The 23,699-nt window shown below is 34.1% G+C and overlaps 3 protein-coding genes and 1 long non-coding RNA gene across 4 annotated transcripts in view; 1 reads left to right on the plus strand and 3 right to left on the minus strand.

Moving 5' to 3' along the window:
• LOC144850711 (uncharacterized) overlaps positions 1 to 23,699 on the plus strand; it is a 229,643-nt gene that overhangs the window by 32,428 nt on the left and 173,516 nt on the right. The window lies entirely within an intron of this gene.
• LOC144850198 (multidrug and toxin extrusion protein 1-like) lies at positions 2,489 to 12,647 on the minus strand. Its single transcript, XM_078707430.1, has 17 exons — positions 12,562 to 12,647; positions 11,242 to 12,014; positions 10,680 to 10,984; positions 10,288 to 10,395; positions 8,694 to 8,762; positions 7,916 to 8,064; positions 7,715 to 7,757; positions 7,079 to 7,221; positions 6,441 to 6,526; positions 6,213 to 6,326; positions 5,543 to 5,610; positions 5,137 to 5,245; positions 4,925 to 5,000; positions 4,340 to 4,409; positions 4,100 to 4,229; positions 3,592 to 3,686; positions 2,489 to 2,893 (listed from the first exon to the last, which is right to left on the minus strand). Exons 3-17 carry the CDS (start codon positions 10,770 to 10,772, stop codon positions 2,633 to 2,635), a joined length of 1,614 nt encoding a protein of 537 aa, XP_078563556.1. The 5' UTR covers positions 10,773 to 10,984; positions 11,242 to 12,014; positions 12,562 to 12,647; the 3' UTR covers positions 2,489 to 2,632.
• Positions 13,561 to 15,336, minus strand: LOC144850127 (uncharacterized). The gene is made up of 4 exons (XR_013614050.1): positions 15,208 to 15,336; positions 14,674 to 14,749; positions 14,277 to 14,346; positions 13,561 to 13,689 (listed from the first exon to the last, which is right to left on the minus strand). It is a non-coding gene; the product is annotated as an uncharacterized LOC144850127 (long non-coding RNA).
• LOC144851054 (multidrug and toxin extrusion protein 1-like) lies at positions 15,572 to 20,421 on the minus strand. Its single transcript, XM_078708574.1, has 10 exons — positions 20,329 to 20,421; positions 19,912 to 20,013; positions 19,587 to 19,655; positions 18,364 to 18,512; positions 18,136 to 18,178; positions 17,014 to 17,156; positions 16,643 to 16,728; positions 16,264 to 16,377; positions 15,814 to 15,881; positions 15,572 to 15,625 (listed from the first exon to the last, which is right to left on the minus strand). Exons 1-10 carry the CDS (start codon positions 20,419 to 20,421, stop codon positions 15,572 to 15,574), a joined length of 921 nt encoding a protein of 306 aa, XP_078564700.1.

The raw sequence follows: 23,699 nt of genomic DNA on the forward strand, positions 1-23,699 counted from the left end.
TACGTTTACATATAGACCAAAAAACAAAGACATACATATTTAAATGAAACACATGGACCTATACTTAAATCGTTAACAATCTAAACTTCATAGCAATCCTGTATTGATTAGGTATCCTTACTTGGCGGATAACCATTGTCACGGATCATCTTTTACTTACTTCTCAATTAACCAAGTTCATATTTCTCCTTGCCTATTTTTGACTATATACAAATATGATTACTATAAAGAAGATGTCATGATGATGACTCGTTGTTTTATTCTTTGTCTTCTACATACGTCAAAAACACAAAATGGATGATTTAAATTCTATCTATGATATTATTATGATAAAGGAGGATGTAGGTGATTCACCGATATCCGTACGGTATTGTGTCTATAGACAGTAAACTGTGGTCATCTCTTCACGTCTTCAATAAAAAATGTTCACCGCTGCCACCATGTAGTGATTTTATAGTGTTGATTCCGAGCGTATGCTTTCTCTGGCGTATTAATCCACGAGACCGTACACAGACTGTGTGCTCAATGATTCCACATACAAAAAGTATAATCAACTATAACTTTTATTTCTTTTAACTCAGTATTAATACAATACAACTTTCTACCAGTCTAGACCTTTCTTCTCTATACTCTATACGTCTTTCTACTATGATAATATATTCTCTTCCTTTCTATATCTATAACATTTTACTCTTTATACTCAATATGCAAATTAGGGGGCTTCAGAGGAGGATCACATATTCCCTCCAGAAGTTTCCTACAGAAATTATGCTATTAAGATTGGCTCATAAATTTAGCAGACCTAGTCTAAAACATCCTTTATCTAACTACAGGAAATCAGAAACATAATATTATGACAAATATTAATAGTAACTAGACATGAAACTCGTCACTTTGACGAGTTAGTTATCCGCACCACGACAAACGCCACGTGCACGTCATACGTTGGAATATTGCACACAGATAAAGATTATGGCATTATGACAAGAACTGAAGAATATGACATGCTGTTAGTGCTGAATTTTGTGTCATATAGTATATACATGCAAACAGTATAAGCTGTATACATATTACATACAGTGTAGAATAGGTGAAATTACGGGACCCGCCATTTATTCCAATTTTTAACATGGCGACGGTATCAAAATGAAAGACTTAGATAGCAATTTCAGAAGGAAATTATCTCAGGAACAACATATTAACGTGTAGAAGAAATTTGAATACGTAAAATATAGATGCGCACCCTTTTAAATGTGATGAACTATTACGCAAAATATGAAAATACGACTTTTTTTATTCAACTGGCCATATGATGACGTCACAACATCCGATTGGCAAAATGTTTACATGAATTCGTATCTACAATCCAATAGCTTCCAGAAAACGTTTTAATCGTGATTATCACATTTTATTCTTACGAGCTATTACAGATTAAAATTTACTGTAAAGATGAAATTAATGACCCACGTAATTAAAATTTTTAGGCATGATGACGTCATAAAAATTAAAATATTTTTATCTCATGCTAAAGAAAGTTGATTGACCTACACAATATATAAATGTAGGAGAAAAAGGAATACAGATAAGCGCGATGCGCTCCATTGAATGTGATGAGCAATAACGAAAGAGACAAAAATCCTATATTTTACATTCGTGTGGCCATACGATGACGTCACAATGTTTTTTTAGCCTTATTGATGCATGATCCGATATCTACAACTCATCAACTTCTAGATTTTGTAATAAAAATAAACGGTTAACGGTTTACTTTAGAAACTATGACTGTTTAAAAAAAGACATAATTTTGACGATTTTTAAAGCTTTTTCATAAAAAACGCGCACGAATTGTCTAATTCAACGTGTTCGTATGGCGTTATTTAAACTGGAAAAGGTCTAAATTGTTTTCAAAATCACTGGGAAAGGCTTGAAAAATATAATTCAAGAGAAAAAAATATGTTTTTAACGCTATGTGCGCACCGCGCGCATAAAAAATTGCGCGCCCGTGGGAATTTTTGACATGCTCAAAATGACAAGAAACGCGTAAAAAGTTGATTAGAAATTAATTTTGCGCATTTTGAAATTTTAAATGCGCGTGCGCGCGTAACTTCTTGTCAAACATGCCGTTTTTAATCCGTAGAAAGTTTGCCCCTGATATGACTTAAATTTTGTCAAAGTGTCAATACTAAATGACTTTTGGTTTTTAATCTATGATCAATCATTGAAATTCATAAAATTGCGCATAAGTCACGTTGCGCAACTATGACGTCATTCAAAAATAGGAGGTGCACAACTTCACGTAAATGCCCATATGTTGTCAAAGTTATGAAATGTTATGTTTACACATTTTAGAGGAACACGACTCACAAAAAGGAAGGAAGGAAAGAAGAATAATACAGAAAAAAAATATTGATCTCATACAATTACAAGGAGTTATCCGCTTGGTATACCAAGCGGATAACTAATAATAGGCCTACTGTGCTTCTGTATTTCAGTATTTTATTGACACTAAAATTATCAAACCTAGAAAGTCAATGATTTTGTACAATTAGGCCTAAATATTTTACGTATTCCTAAATCTTAGATGACGATGGCCATTTTATGAGAGATAACAATAACTGATTTTTAATACATACTAATTTTGATAAAGATAAATCAAAGAACTTGCTAAACAAATTATTAATGGAATTGTGACATTTATTATTCTAATAATAATTATTTGCTTGCTCAGTTTGTACTCGGTATTTTCAATAAGTGACCTTGTCTCTTTTATGTCTTCATTGTCTACCTTTTCGTCATTTGATTCAATTTTCAGTAGTGTTTCCTTTGATACGTCATCATCCTCAATTTCTGTGTATAACTGTTGATCTTCGGATACACGACATCTCTCGAGAGCCTAAAATAAGAACACATTATTATGAATGGAAACAAACGTATAAACCAAAAAGCAGACTAAATTTAATCTAAATCTAAAATACACCTGGCCTACTGTCCCCAAGCTCGATCTCACAGTAGGCCTAGTAGTTAGCCGGCCGCGATATTTCTTTTCGTACATAAGTTGGGGACCCCTCGTGAAACGTCACAAAATAAACATGAATATTCATTAGTCATATCCATAAGGTGTGACGTAAGAATTGAGCTAACTACAATTCGCTAATGCAAACGATTTCTGTCGAGCCGTCTGTGTAGTCGAGTGGACTTTACATGTCGATGTATGGGGTTCGACTCCCATGAGCTACTTCTTTTACTTTATAGTGAGAGAGATTATTTAGAGGGTTAGGTTTAGTTATATTTAGGAAGTAGTTCGGCTATCTTTCACATGGGGTCCCCAACTTATGTACGAAAAAAATCGCTAGCCGGCCATATGCATGTCATGGTGGACCCCGCCCCTCCACAATTACCTATTTAATATAAATCCTGAGTGATGGTTCTGGAGTTCAGAATCTTCTGACGAATTTTAAAAATCCAGTCCACTCAGTAATGCAGACAATAAAAAAAGGAAGATTCTGCAGCTGTAACTATATAGAGCCTAACTGACTGTCGAAAGTCATCTGGGAATGAGTCTAGCTCATTAACTTTAACGTTAATACTCACGAGTTCTGCTTCTCTTGCAAAATCTATATTGTTTAATACTATAATAAGAATACACGCTTCTATGCCATCGGCCATTACGATACCCGCCCAAAGACCTGTGAAATAAGTTTCATATTCCAATGCTTTAACAACCAGTGACCGCAAGAAAGGTACCGAACCGAAAGATCGGTGGTGAGTACAAAACCCGATTCTGCAGCTTTCATTGGATAGAGTCTAACTGACTATCGCAATTCGTTATACCTTAGATAGATCTGAACCTACTTACGTAGCAAAAATAAACGGACAAATGAGTAATAAAAAAGATCACGCCTTTTAATAAGTATTTAATACAGTCAGACTCGTTTCTAGTTGACTTGCGATAGTCAGTTAGACTCGATCTAGTAATAGCTGCAGAATAAGGTGAATACAATCAAATCGAGTAGTTCATGGTAATGATATTGATGTTGACGATGAAAATTATGATGACAAGTTGTAAAAATCACTCAAACCGATCAATCCTTAAAATTACCTGTTGTTTTCCAATGTAATTTGAATGCAAATACAGCAGCTAATACAAGTCCAATTGAGTAGGAAATCAGGCTGGTAAGAGCGCCAATGTTCTGTCTACCAATTGCTTGTAATATTGCTTTGATAATCGCCTGATCACAATCAGAAAAACAGTTAAACAACCAAAACAAAAATAAATTACAAAAATAAAAAAAAATTTAATTACAAATTTAATGTAACATATACTTTCAATACAACCTACCTCATTCGTTACCGAGACAACGTATATCCCAGCCAAAAATATTATCTTTGAAAATGCCATTATTATTTCTCTACAGAATGAAGAATAAATGTAAAAATGATTGTATTTAGTATTGTGAACAAATTGGAGAATTCAAGTGCTGCGAGACATGAGGCTTATAGAAGAAATTGTGGATTGAAAAATTTCCAGCATTTTAACCAAAGATATAGAAACGTTTCAGAGAAACCAGACAGGACTGGAGGAAAGCAATCCGAGATATATATGCAAGCAGCCGAGGCGGGGGAAAGTCATCAGACTATCTGGACCGGCAATAAAGTAAGTAGTTTTAGCTTAACGAAACTCCGAATTGCTGAATTGAAGACATTTCATGCGGGCAGTCATCTGTTGTCCGTGTCAGATATTTCTGGTATTCGTCCGATACAGAACTATTAGGGAAAAGTGAGGCACTACATTCTTAATCTATATCCATGGTAACAATTCATACTTCTGACGACCCTTCATTTCTTTGATAATTCCTTGGATTACTCCATAATTTAATTCGAAATAAAAGCATAAAGGGTGTATCTTCTTAATTTGCATACATACCTATCATTGGTGTAAACATATCCAGCATAGTCTCGTAACAAGAAGAGTGTAACACCAATAACGACAGCAACGCTTACTAAAACACAAATCTCAGTCAATTATTATTCTAGTCATTGTAATAATTTTGTAGATAACAGTATTCAATTATATAAACAATAATTCAACACGATACAACGACCTACTTGAATAATTGACTTGAATAATTGACTTACATATAAAAATAAACGCTATCTCCACAATAATTTTGGCCTTTTTCGAATCATTTTGTCCCAAGTAATGGCCAACCATAATCGTCAATGAAACACAGAATCCTATCAACATCTGAGATATTAAAACGACACGTTATTATAAAACATTTCTTGATTTTTTCTAATTGTGTTTGAAATTATTATTTGAAGGTACTTAATACAACTCGTATTTAAATGACTTGCGATAGTTAGTTAGAATCTATCTAGTGACAGCTGCAGAATCGGATGAAATTTGACAAGGACTGCCGTTTTATTGAAGGGATTTATTTGTTGGATGTGCAGCTCGGTCTTGTTTTCATAAGTAAGAGGAAAGGATCATCAAAAAACAATTTAGGACAATATTTATTTAATTTGACCAACAACAACTTACTATAAGAACGTACGCTGCAAGTATGTTAAATGCACCAAACACTGCAACATCAATGGCCCCAAATCGTTCTATAAAAATAATATTAGTTAACATAACTAATTCATTATAAACACAAAATAACTTCCATAGAGTTACTGTACTTTTAATCTTATGTTTATTTATTTGTATTTATTTCCGCAATATTTAATGATGGTGCTCCATCCAGCTGAAGCTGATCATTAGGGACTCGCGTCCTTGGCAATGCATTTTAAAGCGTGGTTCCCACTAGTGACGTAACGCAAACGACGCAACGTAAGAAAATGTCCTTCCAATAATTGTGTATGCCCCGCCTGCGTGAAATCAAACCTGCGATGTTTGCAGCACTGTTGCGCCGTCGGTTCAAACTTGTGATTACGCAATACAGCACTTTGCGTCAATACGTCGTTGCGTTGCGTCCTAGTGGGAACCAAACTTTAGGGCCCTTTCGTCACTACTATTCTATTTAGAAAAAAAAAATGTGGAATAAAGTAATTGTATGTAAATCACCACTGGCGCGCACCAAAGAGACGTCAACTTTTACGCGTAAAACGACCATATGATAAATGAAACGACTTTTGTACGCGACAGTCGAATTTAGGGTTTTTGTGTCATTGAGAACTTATATCACTATTACTTGAATTGTTAACCATACCAGATAGTATATAACAGATCATGATAGACACCTGCATTATTTCGTACGTAAGCCATCCGTGTACAGCAATTGAGAAAAATTCGCCCCAATTCTCCAGAGATTTGAGAGAAAAAACTGCAAAAAAAAAAAAAAAAATTAATTAACACATTATAAATTAAATACATTAGTTTTAAAAAGTTGCCGCTCTTTTTCGCTTGAACTGAAGCTGGAAATGGTGATACAACTTACACTCAAGATCTTCGTACTTGTATACATATACTGTTAATAAAATACAATTGATGTATTGTGCAACAACCACAGCTATAGCCGATCCTCTATAAATAAATGGTGTAAAAGACAATAATGTTATTGTATTGATCACATTATAACATATCACTGGTGACGTCAAACTGTCATGCAAACTAGCCGTATATATTGTCAATCGGAGTTTATACCAGTCCTACAGTCAAGCTTAAGCTCTGTCTATACTCTCAAATATGGCATTGATATGCTCAAATATGGTAGTGATATGACATCATCATGTCCATATATGGGCACATCACATACAGTGTGATAGTTTAAACAGAGCGTTACCATTTCTCGTGTGGTTCAAACGTGTATGGTTTAACGAAAACTATCGGAGTAGTTTCGAATTTAACGACACGGAATGATTACGTACGTCGATACGTAACTCGGAAATGATTCGGATCAGCTTTATCCCGTCCTATAAAAGCCTAACCTAGTGCGTGTAAACGCAACTTAATCAAGTTGAACTAAAGGCTGACCTAACATGTTCGTCAGTGGTGCTGTCATTGAGCGATCAGAATCAATATCCAAATTTGCAAACATTTATTAGTTAAAATATTTTAAAAAATCATTTATTTTACCTGAATCCCATGTCCAACACATAAACTAGAATGTAATTAAGTAGTATATTAAAACATACACTGACGATAGCTGCTATTGCTGTTACGGCAATCTTGTCTCTGCATTGCAATATTCGACTAAGACCAATGGTGATAAACACAGCCTAACAAGGTATACCAAGATAACAGTATTACCCTTCGATATACGATACTCTCATTTTTTTTATTAAAACAAACTTGCATCCACTTAGTCTAGGTTGGAGACGGAGTTTTGATATTAGTAAAAAGTTAAATAGTTTGGCACATATGGCGTTTCATACGTATACTACTTTAGCTTGTATTTTCATCCACTCTGCAATAACATAACTATACATATACACTATATAACTATAAATGTACAAATATAGCCCCCGATTTTTGGTACTGTATCAATATTTCTTCAGTATCAGGAAAAAATCTTAATACAGCATCACATGTTTTACATGTATCATAGTACTGTATCATAGACCATAACCTAATCCTTAACCTGACCCTACATGATACAGGCTGTACTACATGTGATAATATGAATACTGTATTACGGAATGTTCCTTGATACTGGGAAAATATTGTCGTATGTGGAGGAGATACATAACTGATATAAGCTAAAGTACTTACAAAAGTAGCTGGAATAAATGTCCGTATAAAAATTCCCACTAACCTAAGAGCAAATAAATACAAAAATGCGTCAAAAAATAATTATTACTTTTATTGATTGTTACTATACTTCAATTTTCTTTGGAGGAAAAGGAATAACACAAACAACATTATAAATTACATTCTTCAAGTAGGTCCTTACTTATTCCATAACATACTTACACAATTATATCTGGTTCGTCAATTATTAAGATCAAAATCTCTTCAGTATTTATAAGTACAGCACTACAGAGCAGTGACGCAATTATTGATAGATACACCATCTTTTGAAGAAAGATTCCTTGTGATCGTCCGAGGTTTGCTCCATGACCCTGTAAAAAATGTTATTTAGTATCAAGATATTATTGTCCCCCTGAAAAAACAATTTTCAAAACAGTGGGCTTTTTTAAAAATATGCCATTTTAATATTTAATAAATATTTACATATGAAAAAACTAATTTAAAGCAAAAATAGTAAGATTGACTAAAAATCAATGTTTTTTTCAAAGCGTGGTTCCCACTAGAACGCAACGCAGCGACGTATTGACGCAAAGTGTTGTATTGCGTAATCACAAGTGAGAACCGACGACGCAATAGTACTGGAAACATCGCAGGTGTGATTTCACGCAGGCGGGGGAAAACACAATTATTAGAAGTGCATTTGCTTACGTTGCGTAGATTGGGGTACGTTGCGTCGCTAGTGGGAACCAAGCTTAAGGGGAACAATTTGAACGGTCTCGACGCGTGGTACCCCCTAAAGCTTGGTTCCCACTAGTGACGCAACGCAAGGACGTAACGCAACGTAAGTCAATTGACCAATCACAATCGATGGATTATTCGAACAATGGCTTGTCATTGGTCAACTCGCTTGCGTTGCGCGTACGTCCCTGCGTTACGTCTCTAGTGGGAACCACGCTTTAAGTCGTTCTACTGTTAGTAAAAAGGATTCATTAATACTTACAACTGAAAAGTATGTATTACAAACTGTCATTGAACCAGCTGCCGGAACAAGGCAAAATGTGGCTAAAAACTATAGGTAGAGAATAAAGTTTCAATATTTTTTTCATAAATGAAATGGTTAATGATTTAAAATAAAATTTACTTAGATAAACGAGGCATATTAATACAACACTTTAGTGGTGCATTTCTCAGTCTCAATTGCCTATGTGGAACTTAATGATTGATTCCCACTAGGACGTAAGCGCAACGTCAGACATTTGACCAATCACAAGCGATGGATTGTCCGCCGAACTGTAGCTTGTCATCTTCGGTTAAATCGTTCAGACCTCACTATATAGTAAATTCAAATATAAATATTACACGGAAAATTATCATTATATTAATTTAATATTAATTTAATATTTAATTTATGAAAATCATATCGTCAACGTCAACAATGTTCATTAAAGTTAAAAATAATAAATCTTCCCTTTGGTGCTAGATTTATTAACGCCATAGGACAGCTGTCTAACGCTAATCCGCGACGCATTATTTTTTTTCCTATCCAATTTAAGCCAGAAATCATGAATAATTCAATAAAATAATTATGACATAATAATAATAATGGAACATTATAGAGGGCGCTATATAAGCATGCAGAGAGATTAAATAATTTTTTTATTTTTTTTTTTAATAGTTTAAGCTTGGTTCCAACTAGACGCAACGCAAGGACGTATGCCGCAACGCAAGGACGTATGCCGCAACGCAAGGACGTATGCCGCAACGCAAGGACGTATGCCGCAACGCAAGGACGTATGCCGCAACGCAAGGACGTATGCCGCAACGCAAGGACGTATGCCGCAACGCAAGGACGTATGCCGCAACGCAAGGACGTATGCCGCAACGCAAGGACGTATGCCGCAACGCAAGGACGTATGCCGCAACGCAAGGACGTATGCCGCAACGCAAGGACGTATGCCGCAACGCAATGACGTATGCCGCAACGCAAGGACGTATGCCGCAACGCAAGGACGTATGCCGCAACGCAAGGACGTATGCCGCAACGCAAGGACGTATGCCGCAACGCAAGCGAGTCGACCAATCGCATGCGACAGTTGGAAGAAACCATCGTTTGTGATTGGTCATTCGCGTGCGTTGCGTTGCATCCTAGTGGGAACCAAGCTAGTTGATAGTATTGCAATAAAAATGATGAAATTGTTTGCGGAAATATTTGGATTGTTGTGTATGTAGCGCTTTTATTCAGATGTATCGTGCTATAATGTCTTCCTCCCAGCAAAACCTTGGTGCCGCCGAGAGTAAAGCGTGGTTCCCACTACTAGAACGCAACGCGGTGACGTATTGACGCAAAGTGATGTATTGCGTAATCACAAGTGGGAACCGACGACGCAACAGTGTTGCAAAAATCGCAGGTTTGATTTCACGCAGGCGGGGGCAAACACAATTATTGGAAGGGCATTGTGTTACGTTGCGTAAATTGCGTTACGTTGCGTCGCTAGTAGGAACTACGCTTTGATGTCGTGAGTCTTAACATACCAGGATTTAGTTGTAATTAACAACTGCCTGCTCGTATCATTCCATGTATTGAACATGCTTACCATGCTTGTGCTAAAGTTATGGTCTGTTTTCATTTCAGTCTGTCCTAAACGACTGCAGAACAATACACATACCGTAAACATAAGGTACTCGAGACAAAGTGACAATGCCTGCAATAATAAAAAAAACAACAAATATAAAACATGTTTGTACTGCTACAATGTACTGTTAAATCAGTTACAATAAACAATTGACCTATAATAATTGGTTGGTTAAAACATTTTAGTTCCCGCATCTCACTTGAGATAGGCCTTCACGTGAATGATGGTAAGCAGGCTTAACCCTCACATTTCACTAAACCGTTGACCACTGCATGGTAAATGGATTATGTAGTAGGCCTACTACAGTAATGTAAAACATAACAAAAACTATAAATTCAATGTCAATAACTTACCAATATACTCCCCATTCTGACAATATCTTTAACTCCATCTCGAAACATTGAAAATGTAAACGGCTCCAAACAAGTCAACAATTTTTCGGCCATGATTACGCTGTTAATACCATCTGTGCAATACTAGATACAATAGTACTGTACGGTTCACGTCACTTCAATTATTGGAAGGGCATTTTCTTACGTTTCGTTGCGTTCCGTCGCTAGTGAGAACCAACATTACCGCTCGTCAGCTCCGCCTTTTGTGTTCAGTAAACGGTTATAAGAAATAACATAGGTTTCGGTTTGCCATTACTGCAGCTCCTCTGTGTAAATTGTCGTTAAACTTGATGAAAAAATTTGAAATTTAGATAGGGGAAGCGTCCTACCATGTAATAATAATACAAAAACAATTAATATAGTGTAGTTAAGTACATATATACAAATTTATATATAGATACAAATAGTGATAAAATATTATTTAATACTATTTTGCCCGTGCAGTAATTAAGAAAATGTATATACAATGTTATATAATACAAACAGCAATAAAATGTTTTTAAAAAATGAGAAAGAGGATTACATAGACTACATAAACAATCAAAGAACCTTTCATCTCAATAAACAGCCTAGAAATCTAAAATAGGTTTGCGGCACACCATGTTTTTTCCAACAGGAAGTATAATGGTTGAGAATGTCTCGAAGTTTTGATACAACCGTCTTCTGGAGGTTGCCAAGCAAGTGAAGATGGAGTCGAATATAAAGTAGCACAATATAAGGTCATCATGAGGTCATCATGGCAGGGTGTGAACCAATTTACCACAAGCCATTTGGGTTTATTATTTCACGTTGGACAAACGACAGTAATAGTAATAAAGCAATGTATTAGTCCTGCACTTATGTATCAGTGGCACGTCACATTTACACGTTAGGCTACATATCTAGATGACTATCGATGGTCAGTCACGCTCTACCTAGTGACAGCTGTAGAATCTGGTACATTTGCATATGCCTACAGTCATTCTAATCTGATAGTATACATTTTTTAGCCTAAACACTTGTAGTTTACCTCAAACTTAAATAATATAATAATTGTGCATTATTTTAATAAATGTAAATAAATATACTTCCTAAGCAAATCAAACATGGAACTGTAAAATTTAATATTCTAATAATGATTGTTGTTTTGCTCAATCTGTACTGGGTGTTTTCAATAAGTGAACTTGTTTCTTGTTGATGCCTTTTATTGTGTAACTTTCCGTTTGATTGAACATTCTTCTGCGTTTCATTTGATACGTCACCATCCTCAATTTCTGTGTATGTTTGTAGTTTAGACAAACTACATCTCTCGAGAGCCTTCAATAGAAACATAAATTGTGAAATAAAACAAACATCGAACACAATCAAGTGTTAATCTGAACTAACGATTGGTTCTGACGTGTTCTCCAATGTTTGTCATTTTTTACTGAAGGATGGCTTATTGATTGGATCTTAACTAAAGCGTCTTTCACACGTTGTTTTCCGGTCCGGCTCCGACGTACAAATACAATATCAATGTTTCGTTTCTACGACGCTCTGCGCGTAGCGTCTATGAGCCAATCAGTTTACTCGATTAGCGTGCCGCGCGACGAGTCGTGAATACGAAAAGTCGCTATTACTTGTGTACGTTCAATCTGACGCGAACCGCAACAGGAGCCGGAACTGTAGCAGGTGTGAAAGACCCTTAAGTCCTGGTGGTTTGGTAAGGTCCCATGCTCGAGTAGTTAGCCAAATCCATGGCAAGCACTCCTGATCCCTATATTTCGGATTTTATTATTGACAATGGTTTCAATTGTTCTTCTGACTTCGAAGAATAAAAATTAGTTTTGAGAAAATGAAAAAAAATTGATATTTAAATACTTACGAGTTCTGCTTCCTTTGAAAAATCTATGGTAAGTAGGACTATGAGAAGAATGCTAGCTTCTATACCATCAGCGATAACGATACCCGCCCAAAGGCCTGCAAAAACAATTAAGTTAATTCTTACGTAAGTGGTAATTTATGTTTAAGCATTGTAATTTTCGTACAGTGTCGTGGTGATAAATGTCGATGGTTTAATATTATTTAAAAGAAATCAGATGTTATGATGTTGATTATGATAATGATGATGATGTTGATGATGATAATGAAGTTGATGATGTTGATTATGATGATGGTGATGTTGATGTTGATGATGATGATGATGTTGATGATGTTGATTATGATGATGGTGATGTTGATGTTGATTATGATGATGATGATGATGATGATGATGATGTTGATGATGATGTTGATGCTGATGTTGATGTTGATGTTGATGTTGATGTTGATGTTGATGTTGATGTTGATGTTGATGATGATGATGATGTTGATGATGATGATGATGTTGATGATGATGATGTTGATGATGATGTTGATGATGACCATAATGTTGTTGTTGATGATGATGACGATGATGTTGTTGATGATGATGATGTTGATGATGACGATGATGTTGATAATGACGATGATGTTAGTGATGATGATGATGATGATTCTGTTAATGTTGATGATGACGATGATGTTGTTGATGATGATGGTAATGATGATGATAATGATCACGATGATGTTGTTGATGATGTTGATGATGACAATGATGTTGATGATAATTTTCTATTTTCAAGTAATTTGTAAAGGCAATCCCGTCACAAGATTCACATCTTTCTGGGATCTGCCTTTGTCTCTTGCCATTGTTGTTTTTTGTTACTTTTTTTCTTTTGGACGTTAATAAATGTTCTTTGAATTGAATTGAATGATGATGCTGTTGATGATGATTATGACAACGATGACGATGATGATGATGACAAGGGTGAGAATACAAAAAAAAATCGATCCATAAAATACCTGTTGATCTCCAGTCTAATTTAAATACAAATACACCAGAACATGTTAGTCCAATTGAGTATGCAATCAGGCTAGTATTAGTTCCTATGTTCTGTCTACCAACTGCTTGTAATATTGCCTTGACAATCGACTGATCACAATAATAAAAAAAAACAATCGTAAGTTCAAATTTCAACATTTCTGTTTTCAAATCGATTTAAAGTTATTTTAATTGCAGTTTCTTGGTACTGTAATATTCTTGATATGATACAGTGTCATATATGCATCACATGTGATGCCTGATTGTAGGCCATAATCATAACCTAGCCTAACCTCGACATAATGATAGTGGACAAAAAATGCCATATGAACTGTGTTACACCAGTCATCTAAACTGTACAATAATCTTCCCAATTTCATTCAAGATTCACCCTTTTTTGTATTCACTTTGTTTTAAATTTTTTTAAACCATCTTTTCAGTTATCTTTCCTTAGTGAAATAAGGAGTATTTAGAGTATGTTTTTACTCATGGAGTTCTTTATAATTCTCTCTCTTTCATCTCAATGTTTATTGTAAGCGCTTTGGGACAATCTATCGATTGTCAAAAGCGCTATAACAGATCAACAACATTATTGATTTAAAAGACTGTTACATCGATTATTATCAGTGTCATTGGTCTACTTAACCATAACAAATAAACAGTAGGTCTATTTGTAAAAAAAAAAACTTATAACCTACCACAATCGTTACCGAGATAACGTATATCACAGCCAAAAATATCAACTTTGAAAAGGCCTTTTTTATTTCTCTACAGAATAAAAAAGAAAGAAACTTGTTATATTTATACAGTTCATAAGATGTGATATGAATCTTATGAATATGCATGAGATGTGACGTAAGAATTGATCATACAATTCATTTTTTTTTTAATCGACGTCTAAGGCAGAAATCATGAATAATTCATGATAAATTAGGACATAAAGAGTGCTAACTCCCCGGTTTATTGTAATTTATTTCAATCCTCTCAATCAAAGTTTTGTCGGCAATGCCAAGAATTTTCCTGACGCAGTTAAACACTCATTCTGCATAAAAGCAGGTGTAAATAGAGGTGTATCTACCTAATTTGCATACATACCTATCAGAGGTGTAAACATATCCAACATAATCTCTTAACAAGAAGAGTGTAACACCAAGAACAAATGCAACACCCACTAAAACACAGAACACATATAATCAGGTTATTATGTATACCTATATTAGGTATTATATAACACCTAAATAAATTCCTGTCATATGATTGGACGCTTGTGGGGCACATGGCGTGCAATAGTACGCACTATTAAACGATCGTTTAATAGTACTTTTTTTCGTGAAAAAAAAATATTTGTTTTATACTATTGCTTTTAAAATACAACAGCGCCACCTATTTTGTAGTAGATTTGAAAGATAACAGGTTAAATATCAACTCGGCTTTGCTTCGTTGATATATAATTCACCTCATGCCATTACACTCATAAACATTCATATTTGTATATTATAATATTATTATACCAAAATATTTCATCAATCCAGTACATATATTATGATATACAGTATTATATTTCAAGATACTTCGAGAATTTTGTATTATTATTAAAATGTTTTTTAAACGATAGAAGCGCTTACTTACATATTAAAATAAAGGCTATCTCCACAATAACTTTTGCCTTTTTCTGATCATTTTGTCCCAAATAGTGACCAACCAAAATCGTTACGGAAACGCAGAATCCTATCAAAACCTGAAAGAATAATTACTCTACGTTAGTACAAATTATAACACAACTGAGTAGATTCTTGTAACTTGATTGGAGAATTGTGGGTCACATGATATTCAATAACTAACTCTGCGATAATTGATTTTTACAATTTTACCATAATTGTAAATTGATCTTTGCAAATTCTTAATGTTTCTATATTCTCAGAATGTTGGTTACTATTTTTTGCAAAACACTATTATTAAACTTTTTTCAATACATTTGCATTCGTCTGCGTATTCACGTCATCAAGAGTGCAATTGCCTTATTTGCGAGTGCAATTTGGTTATATTCCTGTTTAATGTATACATTATTACAAACTATCCAGAATAATGCACAAAGTGTAAACACAATTTTTACTGAACTAAAGATTCTTTGGTGCTAAGTATAGTAAAGGTTTCCCCTCTGATAGGTGTATGGAAATCGAACAGCAATAATAGCAATTTACCGCCGTTAATTTGACCACTAATAAAACAACTTACCAATACAATATATTCAGCAAGTATGTCAAATGCACCGAATACTGCAACCTCAAAAGCCCCAAATTCTCCTATAAAAATAATAAAAGTTTTATTATTATGCTAATTAACTATAAATTATGTTTTCGTTACTATTATTTATTAAAAGAACAAGGCCATATAGATGGCTGCAGTTGCGTGCTCAAGTTAGTATTTACCGACCGACGAACTGACCGACCGATCAACCGACTGACCGACCAACCAACTGACCGACATAGTGAGCTGTAGAGTCGCGTTGCACGCGACTAAAAACATCTAATCGCCACTGCTGACGCATCATAAAAGAGGCGCTACGGTTAATTAATTAATTATCGTATGAGGATACAAGCACGTTTTACAACCGTTGATTTGTTTTATTGACGAATAAATATATCTATATATCAATTGTTTTGAAATTGTTTAAAATTACAATACCTGATAGTATATAACATATCATAATGGAAACCTGCATTATTTCGAGCGTAAGACATCCGTGTACAGCGATTGAGAAAAATTCGCCCCAGTTCTCCAAAGATTTGAGAGAAAAAACTATTAAGAGAATACAAAACGAAATTAATTTACAAAATAAAAAAGATCCCCAAATCAGGAATCTAAAAAATATTAAGGGGTCACCTTTGGGACTCAACTAAGTGTTCCCTTAATATGGTTGTCCTCTAGATATCGATTGGACTTTCGATTCAATAGGTTTAACAAAAGAGTGGTTACCGTGTATTAGATTGGTTCTAAGTGAATGGTGTTTCATCAATATATATGTATGATATATCTATGAATTAAAGCTGGAAATAAAACTTACATTCAAGATCTTCGTACTTGTATACATATATTATTAATATGAAACAATTAAGGTATTGTGAAATCAACATAGCAATGGCCGAACCTCTATAAAGATAAATCAAATGTAGAAAAGAACATAACAGTAATAATGACTACTGTCACTAGATAGAGTCTAACTGACATTCGAATGTCATCTAGAAACGAGTCTAGCCGTATTAAATACTTTTGATACGTTATTTCTTTGTCAATAGGTCCATACAGACAAGTTATAATGTTAATACAGCTAGACTCATTTCTTGATGACTTTCAATAGTCAGTTTAAAAAACAAAATTAAAATAATCAAAAACATTATAAATTATAATATATTTAATTTATACATATTTGTTTACCTGAATCCCATGTCCAACACATAAACTAGAATGTAATTAAGTAGTATATTAAAACATATACTGACGATAGCTGCTATTGCCGTGACGCCAATCTTGTCTTTGCATTGTAGTATACGACCAAGACCAAATGTGATAAACACAGCCTACAATTGAAATCACCAAAAAAAAAATTAAGCTTGAATTGCTATACAATTTAATTAATATTCAAATGGCCGAGAAGTTAAAGCGTGGTTCCCACTAGAATGCAACGCAGCGACGTATCGACGCGAAGTGCTGTATTGCGTAATCACAACTGGGAGCCGACAACGCAATAGTGCTGCAAACATCGTAGGTTTGATTTTACGCAGGCGGGGGCAAACACAATGATTGGAAGGGCATTTCCTTACGTTACGTTACATTACGTCGCTAGTGAGAACCAAGCTTTAGGCAGGGGCGCCATTTGCCGTAACTAAAGAGCCAACAATATCTGCATGAGTTTGAGGCCGGCTCGCGGGATCGCTCCTAGTTATGGTGGTGGAACAAATCTTCTCGGATAAGGACTATAAACCGTAGTTCTAGTGTAGGCCTACACAGTTCGTGTGAATTTCAAAGAACCCATGGAGTTTATTATTCGAGACGAGTAGGGATTTGTGAACTCGTACAATCAATAGCCTATATTCAGGTAACCACCACCTATATGACAGCACAGTGATTAATTTACTAAGGTAATTCTTGGTCATATGTGCATAAAGATACAAAAGAAATAGATACAAATAATCGCACATCCATGTTGTACTTAAAGTAGCAACATCTTGCTTGTTCCATGACATCTAGAGCCATTAAAGAACAAACACCACTCTGAAAAATCGTTTCGGATTCGGTGTGAAAAAAAAAGAAAAGGGCATCATGCAAATTCACCCTTGTGACGTAATGAACATGATGATGTCATATCACAACCATATTTAAGCATATCACTACCATATTTAAGCATTTCACTACCATATTTGGGCATATGAAAAAAGCTAACGGGGTTAGCGTAATGAGCATATGATGCATAAAGTTTCCCGTGAAAGTTCATTTGCTAATTAAACAATTTGAGCCATAAACTGTTTTGTGATGAGTTTTTTAATATAAGTTACTTACAAGAGTTGCTGGAGTAAATGTCCGTACAAAAATACCCACCAACCTAAGAGAAAATATAAATATACATGCGTCAAACTAGGCCCTAAACAATGTTAATTGATAAAAAGTCAAAAGTTCAAAGATAATTTTGAATGTATTATTAAATTAAAACATAAACAACGTTTAGAAAAACATAAACAGTTGTTATAAATACTTCGTAAAGACGACCCTATCTATTTATCTACTTACCCAATTATATTTGGGTCGTCAACTGCTAATATCAAAATCTCTTCAATATTTATAAGTACAGCACTACAGAGCAGTGACGCAATTATTGATAGATACACCATCTTTTGAAGGAAGATTCCTTGTGATCGTCCGAGGTTTGCTCCGTGAGCCTGTAAAAATTTGTTTAGGGAACTTTCGATTTTGAGACGACACAACAATTATGCGTAGGGCTCGAGCCCCGGCCCCCAGGTAGTCAAATGAATATATACCACACCAAGGTATAGAGTGTGGTAAGCACGTCACAACTTTCCCACATGCGCAAATCTAACTTGACCTAACGTCAGGTCAGGGGTCATCGCAAATTGAAAGCTTATTCTATCCTCAACAATATTTATTTATTTATCAAACATTTGGCAAATGGGTTATACATAATTTATAATTTGAAAAGTATATAAAAAAAATAAATAAACCGGATTATACAGTTAACAAGACAAATTTCGTCATATCATATAAAGAATTAAAATGAATAACATATTTTGTAAGTTTTACTTTTCATTGCACAAACTACTCAGACTGTTTTTCCAGAGTTTTGCTGCTTAGAGTTTTGGAAAAGAGTTGTTAACAGGTACTCTATAATTGTGTATTATCTCTATTATTAGGGGAATTATCAATAGGGAATTCAATCAATCATTCAATCAATCATCGACATTTATTCCAAATAAAAAATAAAAATAAATACAAAATTACAATGAAAAGGATCATGGAATTGTATACGAAATACGCACAAGTGTTTTAAACATGTAACCCTAACAAAATTGAACAAACATTAATACCCAAAAAAACCCAAAATAAAAATGCGATTTCTTAACTTAAATATTTCTATTGATATAAAGTTGCTTTAATCTCTGTTTAACGTTTGGGAATGTTTTACATATTCTGCTAGATTATTCCAAATACGTGTTCCTTGATAAGATTATTCCTGGTGCGTTTTAGTTGTGGACACAGAAGTCTGAGAAGGCGTATCAAGCAAGACTCCTGATACTAAACTACCCTACAAAATTACAAATTATATTATGCAGGGCTTACAATGTATATAAGCGATTTTTACATAAACCTTTTTACTCATAAATGAATGCTGTACAAAAACACTTATAAGAAACAAACCAAACATCAAAGTCTTCGTCATAAAGATATGCCGTGTAACATTTTATAGTAAATTTGTTTATGAATACATTTATACTTACAACAGAAAAGTATGTGTTACACACTGTCATTGAACCGGTTGCGGGAACAATGCAAAATGAACATAAAAACTAAAAATGAATAAACAGAATAATTATCATTATTTAAATATACAATTATTATAATAACAATTATTTTGAAATAGGGTGGTTAAATAGGAATAATTAACCGTTTATAATAATACAATTAATTAATACACGTTTCATGCTTATTACAATACAGGTATTGATTCCATATGAGCTGAAAAAAAAATTGTTTAAAAATGAATTTAAAACGTTTTTTTTTACTATTGAAACTGTATTAATTGTGTGTGTTATAATTTCTTACCGCCTGTGCTAACGTTATTGCGGCCATTTCATTCTGCCCTAAACGAGTGCAGAACAGCACACATACCGTCAACATTAGGTACTCGAGACAAACTGACAATGTCTGCAAGCAAAAATGAATAATATAGGTCTAACTATAAGATAAAAAAAACTAGCCCTATTTGAAAATGCGCTTATATTTTTCTACTATTACTGTTTATATGAGAACTAACATCGGGAAATGGGATGACAATAATAATAATAAAACATTAAAATGAGTAATTACGTGTATTCAATAACGTTAGTAACTGAAAAAACACGCGAGTATTATGCGTAGCCCTCAATCGCTCTATAGACCTTTAGGCCTACACAAAAAAAAAACAAAATAAACAGATGATACAGGGATAATAAGTATATACATACAATATCGACAACTTACCAAAATACTTCCCATTTTTACAAGTTCTTTAACTCCGTCTTTAAACATTGATAATGTAAGCGGCTCCCAGCGAGTCTCCATTTTCTCCGCCATGACACAGAACACTTTCTCTCTGACCAATACTGTACGAATAAATCTATTGACAGGCCTACGGCCGATACGGTACTGGAATAATACAGTCGTATGACTAAGGCGCTTTCACTTTTTAAACAGCATAATGTTACGTCGAATTACTTTCAATAAGACAGGTCACTATTTGTTAAAACTTAACGACGAGTTCTTTTATGGAATTTTGCGAAGTAAAGGTGAATAGAACAAGCGCTGTGGAATAATTATTTGTACACTGTTACGTATGTTTTGATTTGAATAGTCTCAATTAAGAGTAGGCATCGAATTACCAACATCAGTGTATATTTTATATTATCTATAATGAAGCAAGAACATGATGAGATGATGAAATGGGGTCTCAGGAAGCCAGGAGGTTTTTGTGATAGATACCCCATATTACAAAATAATTGAAAATGGATTTACAAAAGAAATAGTTCAAGTTTAACAGTAAAAAAAGATAAAGAGAGGAGAAGACCACAAAATGGACAAGCAAATTATTTACAGACAAGAATAAAGAAAAGAGAAATATGTACAGTGTAGTTTTTTTTAATAGTAATTATAATATCATTTACGAAACAAATAAGAATTTGTGTTTTACATGAATGTACAGCAATAGTAGTTTAAAAAATAATATATATACATTATTATTCTTAAATCCTTTAAGGTTCCTCTCATATTTGCCTGAGAATTTCCTTAAAATTGTATTTATTAAAAATTGTCGGTGTAAAATCAAAGAAGCTTAATTCTTTGTCAAGCTAGAAAAATTAAATAGCCTCGTCAACTCCAAGGTCATGAGTTGTATGTAACTCATTACTTTTTCTATTTGACTTTAAGCCTCATCCTGTAATTCGTGAGTTCTTTGCTTTAGTTGGATGCGTATGATTTTTTTTTTAATTATCCATGCTAATTATATACATTTAAGTTTTTTTATTTAATATTTTAATGAAGTAAATAAATAAAAAAACTTGCTAAAAACAGTAAAATTGGAATAATAATTGTTGTCTTGCTCAATTTGTAATTGGTATTTGCAATAAGTGAACTTGACTCTTCTTTCCCCTCATTTTGTAACTCTTCGTTTGCTTCAACGCTATTAAGTGTTCTTAAGTCTTCTTCACGACATCTCTCGATAGACTTAAATAAGGACACATATGGTAAAAGAACAGAAACACGGTAACAAGAAAGTATAAAAAGTCTTAGTAAGAATTTAAAAAAGTATGCCTAAATGGTGGTATACTTTGCACAAGTTTGGCCACTATACCTACCGAACTATTCATCAATGTCCTGGTTTGGAAAAGTAAATAGTAGACCTACAGCTGATATTCTGACTCAATAAATATCGTATCTTGCATCGTCAGATTGAAGCAATAAGTGTTTTTATTTCAAACTAAATCTACCTTATATGCTGAGGGTTTTCAGCATTGAGGAGTACTCTTCAAACGCACCAGGTCCGCTTCCTTTTTGAAATCTATGTATATAAAGACCTGCAAAAAAAGTTCTTTCTTACGTGAATGTAATAATAAGAATAAGTGGTATTAGGAAGAAAGGGTGAGAATGATGATGACGATGGTGCTGATGATTATGAAGATAATGATGTTGATGTTGAGTTACGCACGCGCAAACATAAGTTTCCTAATGATGTCTTTGGTTATATATTCTGCAAATATTTGGGCCTAATTATTCAAAATTTCTGATACTAGATGGTACGCGAGCGAAGTGAGCGTACTATACCATCTAGGTCGTGCCCACAGATGGTTCTCTAATACATAATAATTTCAGTGTTAAGAAACTGGCGATTTCAAATGTACGTACCGCAGGACAATAATACATGTTGTTTACAGGAACGAATAAATAGACACTGTGATTTATGTACTCAACTAAAATTAGCACCCTGGGAATCACTTCCGAAAGAGAAACTTGTCACAAAATAAGACCAATTGTTTAAGTCAGATTTAAACAAACTTAATTTGTGTTTTATATGTAACATTAGGGTTGAGGGATGGGGAAGAGGATGGGTGCAAAGAGGAACAATTTGTAAATATATTCTTTATCCATTTATCTGATATATGCCTATTTGAAATTTCTGTACACTTACCTGAATCCCATATCCAGCACATACGATGGTAGCTGCTACTGACGTGACGGCCATTTTATTCCTGCACTGCATAATATTCGACCAAGACCAACTGTGATAAAGACAGCCTAAAATATACCGTATAAACAAAATATTATTCCGTATATGAAGTTTCTATACAATCTTACAACGATCAAAATAACATAATAAGTTGGGCTTCCACGGTATATTCAATCATGATAGTGTGTAGGCCTACCAATGTACGAAGGGTTATTTGTATGACTCATTTTAGGCTTCAATACGATTTAAGGCGTGTATGTAGGCCTACACGTTTACACTTTTGTCAAACTAGTTTGATAGTGTAGACAAAGCTTACGATCTCTAGTGTAAATATTAAGTATGCATGTTAATAATTCTCCTAAACGAAGTTTTCAAATACATGACATATCGATATAAATCACCACCCTCACTTTTCTCTTTGACATAGTAAAGGCTTGAAAAGTTAATAATTAAATATTATATATCCAATGTTTGACTTTCATTTATTTTTTATTTTAGGCTATATATAAAAATTATAGGAAGCAAAAGTTTCACTCGAGTACGGTAGCCCTCAAATGTCACTATGTCTTAAACAGATGTAAGCCTATAGGTAGGTAGCTATATAAATAACGGTATCAGGACAAGACACGGTAACTTACCAAAATACTCCCGATTTTGAAAATGTCTTTAACTGCATTTCTAAACACTGAAAATATGAATAGCTCCAAGGTATCCGTGTCTGTTTTTTCAGCCATGATTACAGAACTGCTTCGAGCCCTAATGCTATTACAGAAGTAGAGAGTCTTGCAATTATAATACACCCACTAATGCTACTGTACACTACTCAGCCATTCTTTAGAAAAATAATTAATAGGCTTGTTATTTTCAATACAGGTATGTTGTGCTCAGGGTTGTTTAGTTTCAAGGCATGTTACCTTCAATGGACGACTTATTCCATTGAAGATTTCAATCATGGATCTAGCGTAATATTTACTAGTTAAGGAAATACAATTGGTATTATCATGTACCTCTAAAATTCAGTGACACAAAACTTCAACTTAGTCTTGAAATATTGAACATGTAAATAGTTCTCAACGAGTCTCCATTTTGAAGTAGTAGTAACATTAAAGACTTTTCACTAATTTCACTACTA

Source organism: Antedon bifida, chromosome 8, assembly GCF_963402885.1.
Source record: "Antedon bifida chromosome 8, ecAntBifi1.1, whole genome shotgun sequence".
Taxonomy (NCBI): Eukaryota; Metazoa; Echinodermata; class Crinoidea; order Comatulida; family Antedonidae; genus Antedon; species Antedon bifida.